We start from the raw sequence: 22,461 nt of genomic DNA, 5'->3' as shown, positions 1-22,461 counted from the left end.
TTTAAAATATTTAGTAAGTCCTTTTAGAGAACAGTAAAGTCCACTGTATGTTAATATTTATGGAAAAAAATTCGAAACAAAGAATTTAGAAGAGTGGCATTGTTTTACATTTTTTGTTAAATCTCTTTAATGTCTGGCTTAATTGAATACAGCTGGATTCTCTGCATTCAATCTGCTGCCATGATTTTTTGGTTGAGGCATCTGAAGAAAATCCAGCCTCAATCAGATATGTGATTAGAAAAGGGAAAGAGTTTAATAGCCTTCAGACAATGTGAATATTATTTCGTATTATACTAAAACTCAGGAACTGGTAATTTCTTAAAGGTTGTTAGCAATGTGGAATTTGACATATCAAATTTTTGTACCCTATTAAAATCCATTGGTCTGTCTTGCACTTTGAAATAACCATTTACCCACGCATGATTTTTAGAGTCCAAGCACTGATTTATAAAATATTGGTTCACTGAGTTATGCAGATCTTCTAAATGTTGACATACAATACTGAAAGCACATTAATATCACCACAGAACTAAATAAGTCCAATTATTGAGAACATGTCAAGTTCATGAGAGCAAATCTAGGTTTTCCAAAATTCTAATGTTCATTGAAAAGCTCGAGTTTATTATCAGCAATATTATCAGTTGTTTTTCCTTTAAGTGACAGAGCCGGTTTGTTCATTTTTGATAAAATATCTGCCAGAATAACCGTAGCTTATCTGTTATTCAAGTAAAATTATGTTCTATGAAAAAACTAGCTTGTTGAGCTCACAAATCCATGTTTTTCCTCTAGCGAACTACTGTACATTAATCAGGGTGCAAACATGCTTCACGCATACTTACCTTTTACTCACACATGTTAAAAGGATGTGTACTCGGGGCTTCCCTGGTGGCACAGTGGTTGAGAATCTGCCTGCCAATGCAGGGGACACGGGTTCGAGCCCTGGTCTGGGAAGATCCCACATGCCGCGGAGCAACTAGGCCCGTGAGCCACAACTACTGAGCCTGCGCGTCTGGAGCCTGTGCTCCCAACAAGAGAGGCCGCGATAGTGAGAGGCCCGCGCACCGCGATGAAGAGTGGCCCCCGCTTGCCACAACTAGAGAAAGCCCTCGCACAGAAACGAAGACCCAACACAGCCAAAAATAAATAAAAAATAAAAATAAAGGAATTCCTTTAAAAAAAAAAAAAAAAAGGATGTGTACTCAAGGGTCAGTATTTAATAGATTTATGTTTATCGCTTTGTCAAGGGTATTCTTAAGTGAAATGAGTGGTTTTTCACTGAGAGTCCATGGCAATGAACGCATGGCCACTATGCACTTTGGTATCACTGCCTTGATGCCAAGGTGCCAGCGGGTTTACCCACCAACATTACTCCAAATTCAATGCAAATATTGTTGCAGTGTCATTGTGAATATACTTTTGACTTTGGACCACCTGAAAAGGTCTTCAGGAGCTTCAAGGGTTCAATGTCCAGACTTCAAAATGAAAACAAGAAAACCCACAAGAAACCACTGCCTTACATGGATCATGGCCTCTCCTGAGACAGTGGATGGAATCAACTTTCCCCAAAGCACATGAGTTCTGTTGGGGATTGGTGGATATCTGATCCAAATGGAAATCTTAGGGCTCTCAAGAGGGGAACAGGGCAGGGCATGCACAAACATCAACTGACAGAAGCACGAGAAAATAACTAGAAAGTTATGTTTATTACAACCATAACCTCTAGGTGAGTAAGTCGGATTTGAGACAGCAGTAAGTGAGAACTTCATTTCATTCAATATTCAAAACAGTGTTTAAATCTTTTAGAACAAGAATGCCTTCTCGTTTTAGTTTTACAGATAAAAATAAATGAAAGCTCCAAGGGAGGCTGAACAAATAGAGGCAGTACTGGGCTACATTCTAAGTCGTTAGTGAAGAGAAGGTATTCTTGTTCCCGAGTGTTCCATTCGTTCACACCGAGACAAGCTTCCCTTTGCTTCTACGTTCAGATAGCACCCTTCTGTTCCCACTTAACCGTAGTCAGTTTACAGTACAGCTGATCATGTTACAGCTTTAATTACATTCCACACCTGAGTTCAGGTAGGATCAATTTGGGTGTTCCAAGGCCCTCAGACACGCTAAGACCTCACAGCATTCAGGGTGAACGTTCGTGGTTATTCAGAGAGACACAAGTTTATTCAATTCTGCTGTCAGATTGCTCCGTGGAGACGCCAAGATCACATGAGACTCAATACTTTGTCTTAGTATCATGCCAAGTAAAATCTCCTCCACGTGAAATTTATAAAACGATTACCCTGCATTTTTTCTAGTATGTTTTTTACTTTTTGAAAAATTTTTTATTTATTTTTGGCTGTGTTGGGCCTTCGTTGCTGCGTGCAGGCTTTCTCTAGTTGCGGCAAGCGGGGGCTCCTCTTTGTTGCGGTGCACGGGCTTCTCATTGCGGTGGCTTCTCTTGTTGCAGAGCACGGGCTCTAGGCGCACGGGCTCAGTAGTTGTGGTTTGCAGACTCTAGAGCACAGGCTCAGTAGTTGTGGCGCACGGGCTTAGTTGCTCCGCGGCATGTGGGAGCTTCCCGGACCAGGGCTCGTACCTGTGTCCCCTGCATTGGCAGGCGGATTCTGAACCACTGCGCCACCAGGGAAGCCTGTTTTTTACTTTTTGGATGAATTTTTATGTTTAAACCCTCCCGTCTGGCTTTTATTTGGGTGTAGGTTATCGAGTTTGTTTATGTAACATTTTCCCCAAATGTACAGAGGTCCTAGCATTTTTTGACTAATTCATTCTTTTCCCTCAGATTTTAAACGCCACTTTCATGAGACAATACAAAACACACAAACACAGCAGCACGTGTGTCTCTAGGCTCTTCCTTCTGCCCCGCTGAGCCGTCCGCTTCCTCGCTAGCAAGACACTATTACTGTAGCGTTACACTATGTGTCGGTACCCGCAGGAAAAATCCCTCCCTCCGTGCACCCGCTTCCTATCGTTGCTATCAAAAATCACCACCTACTTAGAAACTTAAATAAAACCAACGTGTCTTACGGTTCTGAGGTCAGAAGCTCCAAGCAGGTGTCACTGGAGTCGGCACGGCACCGAGCAGGGCTGTGTCCTCCTGGGGCTCCGGGGACAGTCCGCACCCGCGTCCCTTCCAAGCTCCCGAGCCTGCCTTCCTTGCCCGGCCCCCTTGCTCCATCTTGGAAGCCAGCGAGGGCGGGCGAGCCCCGCTCCCAGCACGCCGCTCTGAGCTCCTACCTGCCCCCTCCCACTTTTAAGGCCCCTCGTGACTACATTGCGCCCACCTGGATGACCCAGGATTAGCTCCGTAAGGTCATGCGATTGGCAATCCTAAATCCATCTGTGCCCTAAAGTCTCCTTTGCCAAGCAAATCAACGTATTCCCGGGTTCCAGAAATCACACGGACGTCTTCGGATGGCCATCACTCCGACTGCCATGCTCAGTCGTCCGCCTCTTCAAAAATGTGTGAGTTGTTTCCCTACATGAATTTTACGATGCGTTTGTCAAGTTCCCACTATATTCTTCTCCTTCGCACCTCCCCCTCTTCACGAAATAAACCTAGTTTTACTGAAAATGTACTAAAGTCATAGAGTGAGGTTGAATATCATGCATCCTGACAGTGAATGATAAAAACCAAGTTTACATTTATCGTGCTAGAAAGGCAATTACTTTTCTGTAGAGAAAATGCAAAATGGTTTTCACAATCAAAAGAAAGGTATATTTATCACTGATCTGTGATAGTTACATAATAAAAGTTATTTTTCTGAATATTTTATTTTTGTGGTATGTCAGCTTGTAAAAATTTATATACTTAAAAATTATTTCTCTCATTCTAAATAAATATCCATGTTCAAATCCAATTTTGTATTTGTAAACTTGTGTTCTTTTCCTTAAAGTGCTCTCTGCTGCACAGGCTGAGGAAGCTCTATGCCCCACAGAACCTGTTTCCACCCCTCTTGATGAAACCAAATTCCACCGGGTTACTCAAGCCTGAAGCTGGGGACGCATTCTTCACCCTCCCTCCCCCTCCTTATCACCAAGGTCAAGTAACTCCCGTGGATCCCACCTTCTAGTTATCTCCTGCAAAAGTCATCTCTTATTTTTCTCCTTTATTTTTATTTGCCTCTGTAATAAATTAATCCCACTGCCCCACCCCAGACCGCAAGGGTCATGACCTCAGGGCCTTTATCTGTTCTCTCTCTTTACCTCTGACACCCAGCATGAAGTGGGATGTGGAACACTGGATACATATTTGTTGAATCAATATTTCTTTGTAAAAACTTGAAACAATACAGGAAGTCCAGCTGAACTTCATCTAATCTTACCTCCCCTCCGCTGAGAAAACCACTGTCATCAGTTTTTAGACATTTGCATCTAGAAATATATTGTTTTATTTTTTACAGAAATGGGGTAATAGTGCATGTATTATCCAGCAACTTGGTTTTTTCACCTAACGTGCAGATCATTTGGGTACATTTGGGTCTACTTGTTTTTTTTCTAACTGCTGCATAACATTTCATGTGTCATCTTTGTGTATTCATGTAACCACTCTGCTACTGACTGTTCATTTAAGTAGATTTCTTGATTCAAAAGTATCTGTCCATTTGATGTGCCTGAGAAGATTCGTGGAGTACAGACCCGCCTTGCATTTCACAAGCGTCCTGCCCACTTGCTCCCCAGCCCCCAATCTTACCACACTGTTCTGCAGTGAGGTGGGAAAGGTGTAATAACTTTAGGACACCAAAGGATAATTCGCCAATTTCTTTCAATTAAGGTACCATTAAGACAAGCATTTCCAATCAAACTTTACCTTTATTTACAATAATCAGATTTTGTGATATACATTGATTAAATTGTATATTGCTAACAACAGTCATAGCTCAATCCAGAAGAAATTTTAACTCTTGGGACCCTGATGACATAGTCTGATCAATAAAAGACTTGGAAGCATAAAATATATTCCATTAAGATAAAATTATGTGGCAGAAGTGGAATGAAAATGTTTTCAAGACCAAGGATCAATGTAAAATTCTAATTGGTAAAAATCTTTTTTAAATGGAGAATGGTGGTATTAAATCACTACGGTACTTATAACCCATGGGGTCCACTTAAAAGATTTCTGTAAGTTTATTTTAACTATTTTTTAATTCTGTAATTAATTTTATTTTAAAATTTCATTTACAACTCATCAGAACTTATTTCTTTTTTAACTAATTAAACTTATGATAAAAATAATTTTAGGGCTTCCCTGGTGGCGCAGTGGTTGAGAATCTGCCTGCCAATGCAGGGGACACGGGTTCGAGCCCTGGTCTGGGAAGATCCCACATGCCGCGGAGCAACTAGGCCCGTGAGCCACAACTACTGAGCCTGCGCGTCTGCAGCCTGTGCTCTGCAACAACAGAGGCCGCGATAGTGAGAGGCCCGCGCACCGCGATGAAGAGTGGCCCCCGCTCGCCGCAACTAGAGAAAGCCCTCGCACAGAAACGAAGACCCAACACAGCCATAAATAAATAAATAAATAAATAAAATTAAAAATAATAATAATAATTTTAGATATTAACTTACAAATGTGAGGGAAATACACAGCATACTTCTAGGGGGGCACCTGGATAAAAAAAGAGAAGAGCGCCTCATTACCATGCTGCACACAGGCCTCTGCAGCCTTGAGAACCTGTGGGCTCTCAGCTTCAGTCCTTCCGACTCGCTGTTCTCACTTGCAAGGCTCTCGTCTTCCTTCCCTTCTCTAGCTCTCACCTAACTCCACCCTCAAACTTCATCTCAAATCTCTCTCTACCTGAGAAGCCTTCTATGTGCCCCGACTAAATGAGATCTCCTCGGTATACGTCCCCATGGTATCCTGAATATCCCCCTTTACGTAAAGCTCAACCCACACCTGTCCCTGCTAAATGCAATCAGTCTTCTCACTGTTATATCCCAGAGCCACTGTGTGCAAGCTGGGTTAGACGCGCTCTTTACAAGGAACCGTTTCAGTAGAGAGATGGAAAAGGAAGTCAGACTGCAAGGGGTTAAAAAATGTACACCGTAAGGAAGTAGAGGCAGAGGGTGTGGGCTGTGTACAGCTTAAGAGACGGGAAGGCAGAAAGGAGGGTAAATCTGTGACCAGCAGGGACAGAGGAGGCTGAAGAGCACAGGGGATAACCGAGTGTGTCGGGCTGGGTTTGGATATAAACAGGGGACAAGAGAGGCTCACGTGCTCAGTGTCCCCATGTCAGAACCGGGCACAAAACTTTACAACCGGGTGACTAACAGTAATATGGGGGTAATTCACAGGAAGTAACATACTTACACATATCACAACATTTACTGACTGCATGTGTACAGACTGTAACATTAACACTGAACCAGCTTTCTCTCTTCATACATTTTCCGAATTGTAGGGATGTCTAGTCTCAGTTATTTAAAGGAAGCGAAAGCAGCATCGGCTGTGCACAGTATCCGTACCCATGCCTTTTTCCCTCCGGAATGAGTCTAGTTCTCACAGAGCATTACTTTCCACAGGAAGAGGGGAAACCGCGTTGAAAATCTTTTTAGTGTTCAATGCTTCCTGTCGGCAATATACCTGTCCAAATAATTGTTCCTTGAGCAATCTCTATTCACCTGGATTTGTCCCTCAAGGTCACCGTTTACCCATCACGTTACATGATGTCAATCATGTAGAGAGAGTCAAATCGAGTAGCCACCGTCCTGGCCCTGATTAGAATTTTCCGCTAAAATGCCTTCCTGCATAAGGCTATACCACAGGCTTGCATTCAGGCAAAAAAAAAAAGAATTTTTTTTTTTTTTCACTTAAAGCATTCGGCAGTCTTCTGAAGTGCAACTATCCCTGGAAAGGACTACACAGTAAACCACACTCACTGTAGCCAAAGGGCAGTAGAAGGATTCAGAAGGCCTCAGAGTCTGTTTTTACATCAATAAAACGGCTGCCCTGATTTCCTAGATTTTTGTGAAGGTCATAGAAGTAGGTTAGTACTTTATCCCACATGTGCACTCAAGTACCTTCAAGAACTACTCAAAAACTGAGGCTTATCCTAAACTACCAGGAAGAAGTTAAAGAGCCAGGCCTGGCGAAGTGAAGCAGGAGTGAATTTGATAAGGCCTGATAAAAGAAAACAGTGTGTCAAGAACCTTGTAAAAATGCTGTCCGGCTGTGCGTAAACTTGTAGTGATGGCAAGGCAGGGGCCTGACTCGGAAGCATGCTGGTGGGCGAGTGAAGGGCAGGAGAGGGGGTCCTGTGCACCCGGCTGGGAGAAGAGGAGGAAGCCGGGAAGGCGGAGGGGGTGAGAGCCACCTTGAAGAGGAAGGTGAGCCCGGCCCGATAACCCAGGGCTAACGCCCTGACAGCGCTTATCGCGCTGCTGTCACTGCGGGCCTTCCCACAGCAGGCCTGACAAGTCCCTGTTGCCTGCAGGAGTCCTCTTAGCCGCCCGAAGCCACGGTCTGCAGCACCTGCGAGGCACCGCGGGTCACCGGTGCGCCTCACGGAAGGGGACATCTCGGCTTAAGGGCGCATCCCGGGGTCCAGGGGCCCTCAGGTGTGCAAGCAGGAGGTGGGGCGTTCCCTCAAGCCAATCTGCGCCCAGAGCTGGACCGAGGGGCACAAGGCCGCCCGGACCCTTCCTCGACTGACACCCACCTTCAACCAGCTCCGCCCGGAAGTCGCCGCTTCCCTTGGGGGGGGGGGGGGGGGCGGGGCAAGCTTTGGAGCATGCGCAGTAGCCAGAGCGGGCAGTCCACGCGTCCGGGCGGCAGTTGAGCGTCAACTGTCAGCAGCACTCGACCAATCGGGAGACGAGTTCTTGCCGCTGAGCCCCGCCCCCGGAGGGGGACTATGGTAACGAACGGCCAATCAGGAGTCGTGTTGTTGGCGCGGAGCCCCGCCCCCGGCAGGGGCATAGGGTGAGGGGCGAGGGTCATGGAGTGTGAGTGATCCTGAGCTCTCGAGCCCCCGAGGGCCGCGGCTTCCCCTTGCCCCGCGGCCGGGAGCAGCGCGCCGGGCCCCTCACTCGCCAGCCCGCCCACCGTCCAGCGGCGGCGCGGCCCATGCGGCTGGGGGCGGAGGCCGGATCCAGCGCGGGCTGGGCGTTTCAGGGGCGGCCCGCGGCCCGGCGAGGTGAGGGGGCGGCGGCGGGGCCCGGCCCAGCCCGGTGATTGGCCGCCGACTGAGGGCCGCCGGGCGGCCGGCGGCGGCGGGGCGGGGAAGAGCCGGCGGAGCCTTCCGCGTGCGGAGCCGGGAAGATGCTGCTGTCCCTGGTGCTCCACATGTACTCGATGTGCTGCGTGCTGCCGGCCGCCGTGCTCCTGGGCACGGCTCCCACCTACGTGCTGGCCTGGGGGGCCTGGCGGCTGCTCTCCGCCTTCCTGCCCTCGCGCTTCTACCAGGCGGTGGACGACCGGCTCTACTGCATCTATCAGAGCATGGTGCTCTTCTTCTTCGAGAACTACACCGGCGTGCAGGTGAGGCCCCGCCCGCCCTCCGGGCCCGCCCGCCGCACCTGCCGCTCCTCCCTGCGTCTGGGGTCCCGGGGGGTCGCAGGCGCATCTCCCAGCTGCCACCCACCCAGCGTCCGTCCAGCTAGTGTAGGCTCGCTCCGCCCTGGCGGGCAGATCCGGCCCCGGGAACACGTGCCATTACGCCGTCCTCCCACCGTGGGGGCAGTTTCACGTTCTCGCTTAGGGTTTGGCCAGGTGCTTCCTTGCGGGTACTCCAGGATTACTAGGTAGCTGCGGTAGCGCTGCTCTGCGGCCCCAAGTGGGATCCACCGCCCGGCCTCCCCCTCTCTCTTGTAACTGTCTGTCTTGGTGCTGGGAGAGGTAGGTGCAGATGAACGTTTAAATAGGGCAAGCAGTTGACAGCTTCTGGCGCTTGGTCTAAGAAGATGGTAATGGTGGAACTCAACAGTGCGCTTTTAAAAGTCGGAGACCTTCTCTTGAAACAGATTGATGTTAGTGTTTGGGCGAGAAGTACAACTTTGTTTTGCATTCTTCCCCAGTATAAGTGAAAGCTGGGCAAGGAAATTAATCCATTTGTTACTGTAGAAGCCTTACCGGAGATAAAATTCTTGCCAACTTTGACTAGGCTTATATGTGTGGCTAATCTTTTGTCTGCTTGCTTTCTGTTATTTTCTTTCTCTGTAGAGATTGGATTTGTAGATTAAATTTGTAAAACAAACAAAAGTAGAAGGCCCTTTTAACTCCATTTAATGATTTGAAGTCTCTTACACAGAAATAACAGTTGTGTTTTCCTTCTGTTCCCCAATTTGAAAAAAAAAAAAAGAGAGAGCTTAATTCTTGGTTTTCCTTATATTCAGTTAGTCCTCGTCTTTTCTTTTCTTGGTGGGGGTGGGTTGGAGTGAATGGGATGGCATCATTTTGTCTTTTTGTCTTTTTTTTTTTTCCCCCTAGAGCAGCTGCTTTCACCCTTTTGTCCACCAGCTACTATTTTGAATTTGTAGTTGCATTGCTGTTGATTCCTGATGACTCTATGAGTTTGCCCCAGTTGGAGGTTTGGGGGAAGAGAACTAGAAGCCAGGGACTGTGTTTAAATCAGTATCTATAAGTGTTTCCTAGGAAAGAAAGAAAGATCTCTTTTCCAGATACTGGTTTCCTGATCATTGACTTTTACAGTGGGCCACATTTAAAATTTTCACGAATTCAGACCAGTCATTTCCCCACTCTGTTCTTACGTCACCACGTTTGTCTAAATGTATGGTTTTATCATGGTGAGTATTTAATTTCACATCATATGACAACTGGCCTGGGCTAGGATACAGGATCAGAATATACGACAGTCATTTACCTCTTAGAAAAATAATTCTACCTATGGCAGGTTTTAAATTTTTCGTTAAAAGCATGTAATATGTCCCATGCAATGTAACATATACCATTGAAGTTATTTGTGTTTAACAAGTTTCTTATTTTTAAAAAATGACTGTAAAATTTCACAGTATTTCTCAAATTGTATATCTTACCTTATATCTGTTCAGTATAGACCTCCAATTTGTTGTTTAAGTTCTCAGCACATGGTTTTTAAAAAGTCTATAATCTGATGATGACCAGCGGACACTCAGTTCTAGGATTCCTAACAAACTTCATCAAGGGACCTGCGTGAAATGAAATTTTGAATTATGTTTGAGGACCATCAGACATCCTTTTATAAATACATGAAGCACCAGTATCCAGTGATAATCTTCTAAATGTTAGAATTCATTTTTCTTTGTTTATTAAAAAAATTTTTTTTTGTTGCTCTTTCCCGTCCTTCTACTGGAATACACCAAAAACTGATCATTGATATTTGCAGGCCAAAATATCCAGTGATATTTATTTCTAGGCATATGCAACATGCCTCCTCATTAACACCCTCCAAATATTTTAGTCACCATTTTCTTCCTGCTTAAATCAGTACTTTAAAATATATTTTACACTAATGGCTCTGTCTGCTAATCCCCACTTCCCCAAATGCTAACATGATACATTATAACAATCAAAAGTAAAATTTGATAAAAAATAAATTTAGTTTTTCAGCTGACCTGCTTCAAGTATAAATTAGTTCAAATAACACTGGGAGAATAACGTTTATATAATGTGTTCAGTTAGAATACCCTTAACTTCTCTAATAATTCATACGTTTACTTGAAAGATTGTTTCAATTTCCTCAGAAACCCTCAAGGCCTTCATGTCTAGAGGCCATTTATAACTAGTTCTTTCTTTTGGTAGCACTGTGTCCTCAAAAATAGTCCTAAACTCTTAATGAGTTAAATTTGTATTCTGTATCTTGTTGTAAAAGCAGCTAAACTATTGTGTTTGAATGAAACATGTTCATTTAGAATCAGAGAAGGGACCTTACAAGTCCAACACCTTTTTTTCAAGTCTGGATTCTTTCTGCATTTCTGCTAAAATGTTGCCCAGATTCTTCTCAAATATCAGTAGTTCTAGATAGAATATAAATTGTTGTTTGTATCCTTAATTTTTTTTTCTCTGCTTATTTATCATTCATGTTGAAACCGTTAAAGACCTTCCTACAGTTTAACTGGGAGTAACAGAGCCAGGAAGATCTGGATGTGCTTCTGGCTTTGCTTAAGTAGAATGACACGAACCTTTAAGAGGAAATTAAACATTTCTCAATCAAATATGATTCCAGTCTAACACAATTTAAGTCTGGCCAGGGGACAGACTTATAAGAAAATCTTAGAGAAATGTAATTAGAACCTTGTTTTTATACTTTCTATAAATGTAAATCCTGGGCTGTGAGCAAGACAGTTATTTTAGGTTGCATTTGTATAAGATTTTTTAAAAATACCTTATTTTTCTGTTATGAGTCACAGGTGCAATAAAATATTCAAACACTGCAAAAATATTTTGAGAAAGTTAAAAGTTCCCCTTACCTACACACACCTCGCCTAGGCCTGCAACAGTTTGGTGTGTAACTTTGGATTTCTGCCAAGAGCTTTTATATAAATGTATGAATTGTGGGAAGACTCCTTCTCCATTAAATTAACTTCTTGGGTGGGTTTTATAGTAGCACTAAATATACCATAACCTATGGGGACACCTCTGTGCCATTGTTACGGAAAGCAAAAGAAAATATGACTCTCTATACCCAGTTTACTTTCCCTCTTTTGTAAATTTGTCTAATTTTGTAGAACTGAAGACTGAGAGTGGGTTCTTCTTCAATGGAATTATAAGTTAATTTTTCCTTTAATATTGTCTCATGTTATTATGGTTTTTTAAACAGAGGTTAGTATTAGTAGTTAGACAATCCAAAACTAAGTAGTAACGTCTCAGAGCCCACCCTTTATTCATTCATCTGGTATTGGAGTGTGCCCTGAATGCCAGATCCTGTGCTGGACTGTATGGGATGGAATGAAGAAAAACACAGACAAGGTCCTGCCCTCGTGGATCTCACATTCCAGTGGGACACAAAAAATAAGAAGAAAGTTAAAAGGCACTGTACTCTGTGACTTTGTTAACCTAGTGGGTAGAGGTTGGGGGTTTGGGGAAACGTCCCTGAGCAAGTGGCATATGCGTTGAGCTCTGAAAAGGGCCAGTTTGGGAAGTATTGTAGTAATCTAGCTGAGAGATGATGGTCAGAGTCGTGGAAAGAGTGGGCATGGAGAGAATGGAAAGAATCCCAGAAGTATTTTAAGGTGGCTGATGGAGCTTTGTAATAGGATACGGAGTGGAAAGGAGAGGATGGAGTTAGCAACACACCTAGCATTTAGTGAGCGCTGACCGTGTGCCAGGTACTGTTGTCTTATGTGAGTCATTTCATCCTTACCAGATAGGCGCTGTTTTTCCCACTTTACAGATTAGAGAACTAAGGCACACGGAGTTCACGCTTGTAATGGTCAAGCCAGGATTTAGTCCAAGGCAGTCTAGCTTCAGGGTCCGTTTTCCAAAGATGCTGTGCTAGGTGGTGTGGTTATATTTGTTGAGAGGACAGCCCCGCTCTCAAGGTGTGCCTTCTAGGAGAAACACTGGCAAACAGAGTAGAGGATAATACTGCAAGTGGAGTTTTTGTGTTTACTAGCTTTGTGATACAAAGGGAATGTGACTGCTGGTTATTCAAGAAGGCCGTATCAATTGTTATGAACCACTGTGAGCTTCTACTTCAAGCAGGAGTAGCATGGTGTGTTAAGGGAAATGAGGTTCTCAGCTGAGAACTGAATGAAGATGAAGACTCCTAAGCATGGCATTCAAGGCTGTCTGAATTCTGCCCTGGCCGGCTTTTGCATTCATTGGTTTCACTGTTGCCCAGCTACTGCTTCCTCACCAGTCCCTCCCCTAAATTACCAGTGCATTCTCCAGAATGTGCTTTTGGACTGCTCTTCTCTGTATACTTCCTTCCAGCTCGGGCAACTTTTCCTCATCTGTCATGATCTCACCCCATCTCCATGTCAGGATCACTTGTATGTAATATTAACATAGCATTAGCATATTTTAATGTAGATATTATCCCCTTTACAAGACTGTAGCCCCATGGAGGTGGCAATAAAGGGGAGAGTGACTTGACTTGATTGTTCCCTTTTAACGAAAGGGCAGAGCATTCTGCAGGGAATAGTGATCTGTGTTTCTCTGGAAATGTGGATGAGAATCTCACTTTTAAGGCGTGGGGGCTCTTGGATGGCCCTCTAGTTGACAAGTTTTGATCTAACAGGGTCAACAGGTGGAGTGAGTCAGTTTGCTTTCTTTACTTAATAGACAGGGGAGAAAACATGCACTCTACCCACAGAAGTAAGGCTGAGAAAAGGTCAAAGACCTTATAAAAGAGGGGATTCTGGAACAGCTAGCAATGCAGAGAAGCCTTTGTTTACTTGTCAGTAAAAACCTGTACTTTTGGCAATGTTTAAAGATAAGCAATTCTGTAAGGTTTACTTTGTTTCCTCTGCTTCTTTGCGTGGAGTAGCAGTGAGAACCCCAAGTAAGCAGGTGTTGCGTGGGGTTTAGAGGGCTGTGTGTGTGTGTGAGTGTAGGTGATAGTCGGAAGCAGAAAGAAGCGAGGCGGGTGGTACCTGGAAAGGGGAGTGACGTTAAGTGCTAACCACATGCGAGGCGCGAGCATTTCCATTGATAAATTAGTCTCTACTCTCAGCACACAATTTAGCAGTTAGAAAGAGGTCAGTTTTTTTAAAAAAAAATTTATTTATTTATTTGCTTGTGCCAGGTCTTAGTTGCGGCAGGTGGGTTCCTTTAGTTTTGGCTCGTGGGCTCCTTTAGTTGCGGCTCACGGGCTCCTTAGTTGCGGCATGCATGTGGGATCTAGTTCCCTAGCCAGGAATCGAACTCCGGCCCCCTGCATTGGGAGCGCTGAGTCTTAACCATTGCGCCACCAGGGAAGTGCCCTTTTTTTTTTTTTAAACTGAAGGTATAATGAGATGTTACAAAATGACAAAATGAGCAAAGAGCTGAGGAAATACAGGAGTACTACAACTGGATGCAAGTGGTTGCTTAACTGAGGGGGGGGGTGTGAATATAAGGAAATGATTCTTCCACGTTAGATGCGATGCAATGAATGCCAGCTCTTCGTGTGCTTACATGTTGCTTTGCTCTCATTCTTACTTTGTATTTCTGTAGGAAAGTATTTTACGTCAGTTTTTAATTTTTTCTCGAGTTTCTTATCTCCTTGTGGTTAATGTTCAAAGTGAAAGAATTATATAAGCTTCTAATATATGGGAAGCCTCATTTGACATTTTTTATTTGGAATTTTTGCAGATAATAATTTTGTTGTAGTCAAAAGATTTTTGGATCTTGGGTGAGAAACCTGGGTGTAATTCCTAGTTCTTTGCTAGTCTCTGTCAGCTTGAATAAATCAACTTTTCAACTCAGCATTCTCATTCTTAAATGGAATACTTATTGTCATGTTATTTTGTGAAGACTAAATGAGGTAATATGTGAAAGTGCTGAGCTCAGTGACTGGTACATCACAGATGCTCAGGAAAAACACACCCTGTAAATGAGGACAATACAGAGAGACAGATATGACGAATGTATAAAAGGAGGTTTGTGATTTGTAAGGTTCCATTTAAATGTTGCATAATAATTATTTTTGTGTACTGATTATTAGACAAATGACTATGTTTATATTTTAACATTGTTTCGGAGGGATGTCATACTTTTCCTATTCAGAGAAAGGTTTCAAATTGGGCAGAAAAAGACCATAGTTTTGTGTGTATTACGGTAGAAGTCTTGTACTTGATCTTGAAATGATATATTTCATTGGCACAGAAATACATTTAAAAATCATTTCAAATAATTATAAACATCATAGAGTGTAAATTATGTCTGCAGACTTATTTATGCTGCAGTTCTTTATGGCTGCATTTGTACATAATCAGAGACCTTTTTTTAAGGAAGAGAAATTAGATAGGTGTTTCTCCTATCCATTCATCATTTAACACGATTTTGAGTAAACAATCTGACTTTGTTGGATAATAATAATAATAAGAGCAACAGCTAACATTTTGGGGGACAGTTCCTATGATCCAGGAGTTGTGGCAGGTAGCTTACATGGTCTCGTTTATCTCACCACACCTGTGGTGAGTAGTTACCATTATTACATTCACTCTACAGGTAAGGAAAACTAGGCATGGGGAGGTGAGGTACTTCTGCTGCAGTTCACATAGTTGGTAAGGGGATGGGCTAGTGCTCAGGTCCGAGGCTCAGTTTAAACCCAGTGTTTCTGCCCGGGCCCTTAGTGACTGGTGTGCTGTGCATAGAGGAGATAGAGCTGTCTGTAGCTGGGCCCGCAGATCAAAGTGACAAGGCCAGATCCGCAGGAGAAGAGGCACACAGATTTACCGGGTGTTGATACTTTACACGTAGTTTAATATTTTACACGCTAGGGTTTTTACCGGCCCCTCTCAGAAAAGAAGGGCAAAGAGGCAGTTAGAGTCAGCCAAGGCAGTAACCTGTGGAGGCACAGCTAGGTGCAGGAAAGGTGGGTTTGGGCTCCTAGGGTTGGTAAATTGTGGGAAGGTCCCTAGGAAATGTATGGTAGATAAGGACTGTTAAGTAAGGTTTGCTGACTCATCTCGGTGCTGTCTCTGATCTTCCTGGTCCTCTAGGAAGGAACAGCTTTACGAGTGTTTTTAATGTCACCTTTACAAAGGGAAGTTTAGGCCTCCTTTAGGCGGAAAAGGGGAGGGCAGAGAGCTGCGTGTGCTGCTTCTCAGTTGCCCTCAGCTCAAAATAATCCTCATGTCAAAGTGGCATGTTTTGGGGCGGTATGTTCTGATCCCCTTCTGCAGCATCATCTGTATCTAAGGACAGTGAAAGAAGTTTTTTTAAAAAATGACATTTCAGTGTGCATGTGGAAAGGAAATGAATTTTATTGAGATAAATGAAGATTTTTTTTTTTTTTCTTGAAGAGGAAGAATGCTGTACTTTATGTCCCCATGGCGGTGTTGGTTAGATAGTCCACTGTATTAGACATGTGATTACTTTAGATTACCACCTCTTTTCAGGATACAAAAGAGGGAGTCTTCAAGTAGTTTATCAAATCATGGGAGCAAATTAAAAACAAGGTGAAGATGAGATCCAGGTGAGAGGACAGTGTCTACATCTAAATCCAAGTCTTCTGAAAGGCGCTTTGTGCAAGATAAACAAGCTTGTTTGACTAAAGCCGAATTGTAACTAGTGTGTCAGTCGCAATGAAGATAATCATTCAAAGAGCATTTTTACTGAATTAATAAAATGAAAGAGAGAACATTGTTATTTTTCTCTAGAGGGACTTTACATGAGTGTTTTAAAAATGGAGGAACCCCAACTTGAACAATTATGATGACTTAAAATTACTTAGAGAATGAGGAAGAACCAAAAAGCCATGTTTTTCACATGCCTTGTTCGAAGGAACAAATTACCTGCCGAAAAGTGATTGTAATTTGAAATACATGTACTAGAAGATTCACAGAATGATGCCTTTAAAAAGTCACTGGTGCATTTAAAGTATTTGTTTATTCCCCGCCTCTTTACTGTTGAAAATGAGGTATAGCTTTATCCACTTGTGAAAAATAAACGTGCAGCTTACTGATGCAGTGAACATCTGTTGAAAAGCATCTGAGTGGTGGGCTCTGGGTAGAACAAGGATGAAGTCCTTGCCCCGGAGGAGCCTGTGGGCCTTGAGGGGGATGTGATGTGAGTTGGAAATAAGAATGCACAGCGTGACCGGGTTCGTTGTAATGCAAAAGGGGGAGAGATTAATTCTGGGGTCTGGGTTAGAAGGCAGGAGGGCTTTGTGAGGAGGTGAATAAGCAGAAAAGCTGATCTAAGACGAATGCAGTGAGAGGGCGCAGGTGGCTTTTAGGTAATCATAGAGTCATTTAATAATTTATTTGTAGGGGTATTTTATAAGTTATTATGAAATTTTTGAATTTGGAAAACACTACAGTTATCTTATTAATTCTATACTTGTTAGTAAGATAGTAGTAACTGTCTTATTAAGTATTTTGAGAATCTGTACCCTTAAATGAAAACTTTTACTTGCCCTCCATGTTAGTAAATTTAAAAGCAAATAACCTTTTCACTTCAATGAACAGAAGAAATTTGATAATTTTAAGTTGGAGTGAAATGCTTTTTCTTTGAAGCCTGGGAAATAAATTAAGTGAAGGGCCTTAAAAACTGCATATATGTGGTACATAAACATTGTAATCATGCATTCCTTTCTTTGGATAATCAACATTTATTTGAAGTACTTAATAATTTGAGTCTATTGCAATAAGATTTGCAGTTCATCATTTCACTTACTTTGCTTTTAGAGCTTTTAGATTTTTAAATATGAAGGGCTATTCTTTGCAACTTTTTATTTCTGTTGAAATCCAAATAAGTGATAATGAAAAATTAAGAAGAAAACAACTTAAGAGGCAATCAATCCAAATATCTACTTTGAGATCCTAAATTATGTTATGTCAGAGGCTTACCATCTTCTTTTGCATCTTAATTGGAAATAGCTTTTATTTCAGTGAGATGAATACTGAAAAATAAACTTTAAAAGTATGAACTATGTATTTATTGTTTTCCCTTCAATGGCTAGGAATTAAGATTTTGTTCCTTTCACATTTCCCCCATCTGTTTTGCCCACCAGAATTCATTACTTATCTTACTTTCTCTAGATAACCACTGAAAATCTATTCTTAAACACTGGGCATGTTTAACTTTGTTAGTGAGATAAGCTAAATATAGAAAATGTCGATTGTTTGGAAGCCATTTAGGGATGGGGAAAATTAGTGAGTCTTACAGGGATTGCAGAGATGGCTCTCCTGCAAAGCTTTTCAGTTCATGTTTGTGTCTATAAACAAAGTGGAAAACTGTGGCATTTTAAGGCCAGCGTGGTATATAGTATATGGACTAAGCCCAAGTAGTGGGGGTCTGGCATCTTAAACTGGTGGTGCCGTTAACTGATCATGGGTCACTGAACAAGGCAACTTGGTTGTTCTGTGCCTGAGCCTGCTAAAGGGTGAAATCAGAGAGCTGGACTAGACAGTGGCCAAACGTTGTTCTGGTGGCAATGTGTGTACTGATTATATTCACTGTTGGGAATTGTTTGTCATGACATTAGATGACTGTGCTTATTTTTGTGGTTTCCTTTTCACCCTCACCATGCTTGTTTTATTTTAAAGTGGGATATATTGGGTTTTATAGGAGATAAAGTTTTCAGCGCTATGTTTTCTGTATGATTGACGCTGTAAATCCTGTGAAACATGCCCATTATTTAAATTTTTTAAAAATAGATCTTTATTGGAGTATAATTGCTTCACAACACTGTGTTAGTTTCTGTTGCACAACAAAGTGAATCAGCCATATGCATACATATGTCCCCATATCCCCTCCCTCTTGAGCCTCCCTCCCACCCTCCCTATCCCACCCCTCTAGGTCATCGCAAAGCACCGAGCCGATCTCCCTGTGCTATGCTGCTGCTTCCCACCAGCCAACTATTTTACATTCGGTAGTGTGTATATGTCAATGCTACTCGCGCTTCGCCCCAGCTTCGCCCTCCCACCCCGTGTCCTCAAGTCCATTTTCTATGTCTACCCCTTTAGTCCTGCCCTGCAACTAGGTTCATCAATACCATCTTTTTTTAGATTCCATATATATGTGTTAGCATATGGTATTTGTTTTTCTCTTTCTGACTTACTTCACTCTGTATGACAGACTCCGGGTCCATCCACCTCACTACAAATAACTCAATTTCGTTTCTTTTATGGCTGAGTAATATTCTGTTGTATATATGTGCCACATCTTCTTTATCCATTCATCTGTCGATGGACACTTAGGTTGGTTCCATGTCCTGGTTATTGTAAATAGTGCTGCAGTGAACATTGTGGTACATGACTTTTTCAATTATGGTTTTCTCAGGGTATATGCCCAGTAGTGGGATTGCTGGGTCATATGGTAGTTGTATTTTTAGTTTTTTAAGGAACCTCCATACTGTTCTCCATAGTGGCTGTATCAATTTACATTCCCACCAACAGTGCAAGAGGGTTCCCTTTTCACCACACCCTTTCCAGCATTTATTGTTTCTAGATTTTTTGACAATGGCCATTCTGACTGGCGTGAGGTGGTACCTCATTGTAGTTTTGATTTGCATTTCTCCAATAATTAGTGATGTTGAGCATCTTTTCACATGCCTCTTGGCCATCTGTATGTCTTCCTTGGTGAAATGTCTATTTAGGTCTTCCGCCCATTTTTTAACTGTATTGTTTGTTTTTTTGATATTGAGCTCCATGAGCTGTTTGTATATTTTGGAGATTAATCCTTTGTTGTTCATTTGCAAATGTTTTCTCCCATTCTGAAGGTTGTCTTTTTGTCTTGTTTATGGTTTCCTTTGCTGTGCAAGAGCTTTTAAGTTTAATTAAGTCCCATTTGTTTATTTTTGTTTTTATTTCCTACTCTAGGAGGTGGGTCAAAGAAGATCTTGCTGTGGTTTACGTCACAGAGTGTTTTCCTCTAAAAGTTTTATAGTGTCTGGTCTTACATTTAAGTCTTTAATCCATTTGGGGTTTATGTTTGTGTATGGTGTTAGGTAGTGTTCTAATTTCATTCTTTTACATGTAGCTGTCCAGTTTTCCCAGCACCACTTATTGAAGAGGCTGTCTTTTCTCCACTGTATGTTCTTGCCTCCTTTGTCGTAAATTAGGTGCCCATATGCACGTGGGTTTATCTCTGGCCATTCTATCCTGTACCACTGATCTATATTTCTGTTTTTGTGCTAGTACTGTACTGTCTTGATTGCTGTAGCTTTCTGGTATAGTTTGAAGTTGGGGAGCCTGATTCCTCCAGCTCCCTTTTTCTTTCTCAAAATTGCTTTGGCTATTCGGGGTCTTTTGTGTTTCCATACGAATTGTTAAATTTTTTGTTCTAATTCTGTGAAGAATGCCATTGGTAGTTTGATAGCGATTGCATTGAACCTGTAGATGGCTTTGGGTAGTATAGTCATTTTCACAATATTGATTCTTCCCATCCAAGAGCATGATAAATTTTTCCATCTGTTTATGTCATCTTTGATTTCTTTCTTCAGTGTTTTATAGTTTTCTGAGTACAAGTCTTTCGCCTCCTTAGGCAGGTTTATTCCTAGGTATTTTATTCTTTTTGTTACAGTGGTAAATGGGAGTGTTTCCTTAATTTCTCCTTCTGATTTTTCATTGTTGGTGTATAGGAATGCTAGAGATTTCTGTGCATTAATTTTGTATCCTGCAACCTTACCAAATTCATTGATTAGTTCTAGTAGTTTTCTGGTGGCATCTTTAGGATTTTCTATGTATAGTATCATGTCATAGGCAAAGAGTACAGTTTTACTTCTTCTTTTCCAATTTGTATTCCTTTTATTTCTTTTTCTCCTCTGACTGCTGTGGCTAGGACTTCCAAAACTCTGTTGAATAAGAGTGGTGAGAGTGGACATCCTTGTCTTGTCCCTGATCTTAGTGGAAATGCTTTCAGTTTTTCACCATCGAGTATGATGCTTGCTGTGGGTTTGTCATACATGGCCTTTATTAGGTTGAGGCAGGTTCCCTCTATGCCCATTTTCTGGAGAGTTTGTTTCATAAATGGGTGTTGAATTTTGTCAGAAGTTTTTTCTGCATGTATTGAGATGATCGTGTGGTTTTTATTCCTTAATTTGTTAGTGTGGTGTATCACACTGATTGATTTGCGTATATTGAAGAATCCTTGCATCCCTGGGATAAATCCCACTTGATCATGGTGTATGAGCCTTACAGTGTGCTGTTGGATTCTGTTTGCTAGTATTTTGTTCAGGATTTTTGCATCTATGTTCATCAGTGATATTTGTCTATAATTTTCTTTTTTTGTGATATCTTTTTCTGGTTTTGGTAGCAGGGTGACGGTGGCTTCATAAAATGAATTTGGAAGTGTTTCTCCCTTTGCAATTTTTTGGAAGAGTTTGAGAAGGATGGGTGTTAGCTCTTCTCTAAAATGTTTGATAGAATTCACCTGTGAAGCCATCTGGTCCTGGACTTCTGTTTGTTGGAAGATTTTTAATTACAGTTTCAATTTCATTACTTGTGATAGGTCTGTTTACATTTTCTAATTCTTCCTGGTTCAGTCTTGGAAAGTTGTACCTTTCCAAGAATTTGTCCATTTCTTCGTGGTTGTCCGTTTTATTGGCATATGGTTGTTTGTAGTAGTCTCTTATAATCCTTTGTATTCCTGCAGTGTCAGGTGTGGTTTCTCTGTTTTCATTTCTAATTTGATTGATTTGCGTCTTCTCCCTTTTTTTCTTGATGAGTCTGGCTTTATCTTCTCAAAGAACCAGCTTTTAGTTTTACTGATCTTTGCTATTGTTTTCTTCATTTCTATTTCATTTATTTCTGCTCTGATCTTTATGATTTCTTTCCTTCTACTGACTTTGGGTTTTCTTTGTTCTTCTTTTTCTAGTTGTTTTAAGTGTAGGGTTAGATTGTTTCTTTGAGACTTTTCTTGTTTCTTGAGGTGAGATTGTATTGCTATAAACTTCCCTCTTAAAACTGCTTTTGCTGTGTCCCATCGGTTTTGGGTTGTCGTGGTTTCGTTGTCATTTGTTTCTATGTATTTTTTAATTTCTTCTTTGATTTCTTCAGTGATCTCTTGGTTATTTAGTAGTGCACTGTTTAGCCTCCATGTATTTTTGTTTTTTACAGTTTTTTTCCTGTAATTGATTTCCAGTCTCATAGCATTGTGGTCAGAAAAGATGCTTGATATGATTTCAATTTTCTTAAATTTTCCGAGGCTTGATTTGTGACCCAGGATGTGATCTATCTTGGAGAATGTTCCATATGCACTTGAGAAGAAAGTGTATTCTGCAACTTTTGGGTGGAATGTTCTATAAATATCAATTAGATCTATCTGGTGTATTGTGTCATTTAAAGCTTGTGTTTCTTTATTTATTTTCTGTTTGGATGATCTGTCCATTGGTGTAAGTGGGGTGTTAAAGTCCCCTACTATTATTGTGTTACTGTCGATTTCTTCTCTCATGGTTGTTAGCATTTGCCTTATGTATTGAGGTGCTCCTATGTTGGGTGCATAAACATTTATAATTGTTATATCTTCTTCTTGGGTTGATCCTTTGATCATTATATAGTGTCCCTCCTTATCTCTTGTAACAGTCTTTATTTTAAAGTCTGTTTTATCTGATATGACTATTGCTATTACAGTTTTCTTTTGATATCCATTTGCATGGAATATCTTTTTCCATCCCTTCACTTTCAGTCTGTATGTGTCCCTAGGTCTGAAGTGGGTCTCTTGTACACAGCGTATAGATAGGTCTTGTTTTTGTAACCATTCAGCCAGTCTGTGTCTTTTGGTTGGGGCATTTAGTCCATTTACATTCAAGGTTATTATCAATATGTGTGTTTCTATTACCATTTTCTTAGTTGTTTTGGGTTTGTTTTCGTGGGTCTTTTTCTTCTCTTCTGTTTCCGCTTAGAGAAGGTTCTTTAGCATTTCTT

The 22,461-nt window shown here is 41.8% G+C and overlaps 1 protein-coding gene and 1 long non-coding RNA gene across 5 annotated transcripts in view; one reads left to right on the top strand and one right to left on the bottom strand.

Moving 5' to 3' along the window:
• The window catches only part of LOC118887735, a 159,156-nt gene extending 151,433 nt beyond the window's left edge, over positions 1 to 7,723 (bottom strand). For 2 of the 3 annotated variants that reach the window (XR_005018137.1, XR_005018138.1), the window contains exons 1-2: positions 7,665 to 7,723; positions 5,575 to 5,614 (exon numbers count right to left, since the gene is read on the bottom strand). This is a non-coding gene — a long non-coding RNA (uncharacterized LOC118887735). Of the gene's footprint in view, positions 1 to 5,574 lie in introns of all 3 variants that reach the window. The other variant, XR_005018136.1, reaches the window with a different exon arrangement.
• Positions 7,724 to 8,134: 411 nt separating this feature from the next.
• The window catches only part of AGPAT5 (1-acylglycerol-3-phosphate O-acyltransferase 5), a 61,561-nt gene continuing 47,234 nt past the window's right edge, over positions 8,135 to 22,461 (top strand). For both annotated transcript variants that reach the window (XM_036838462.1, XM_036838461.1), the window contains exon 1: positions 8,135 to 8,485. In XM_036838462.1, coding sequence (XP_036694357.1) covers positions 8,267 to 8,485 — 219 coding nt within the window. In that variant the 5' untranslated portion in view covers positions 8,135 to 8,266. The remainder of the gene's footprint in view (positions 8,486 to 22,461) is intronic.

This window comes from Balaenoptera musculus, chromosome 21, assembly GCF_009873245.2.
Source record: "Balaenoptera musculus isolate JJ_BM4_2016_0621 chromosome 21, mBalMus1.pri.v3, whole genome shotgun sequence".
Lineage (NCBI taxonomy): Eukaryota > Metazoa > Chordata > Mammalia > Artiodactyla > Balaenopteridae > Balaenoptera > Balaenoptera musculus.
The sequence above is the reverse complement of the archived record's forward strand: the minus strand, read 5'-3'. Positions and strand labels throughout refer to the sequence as shown.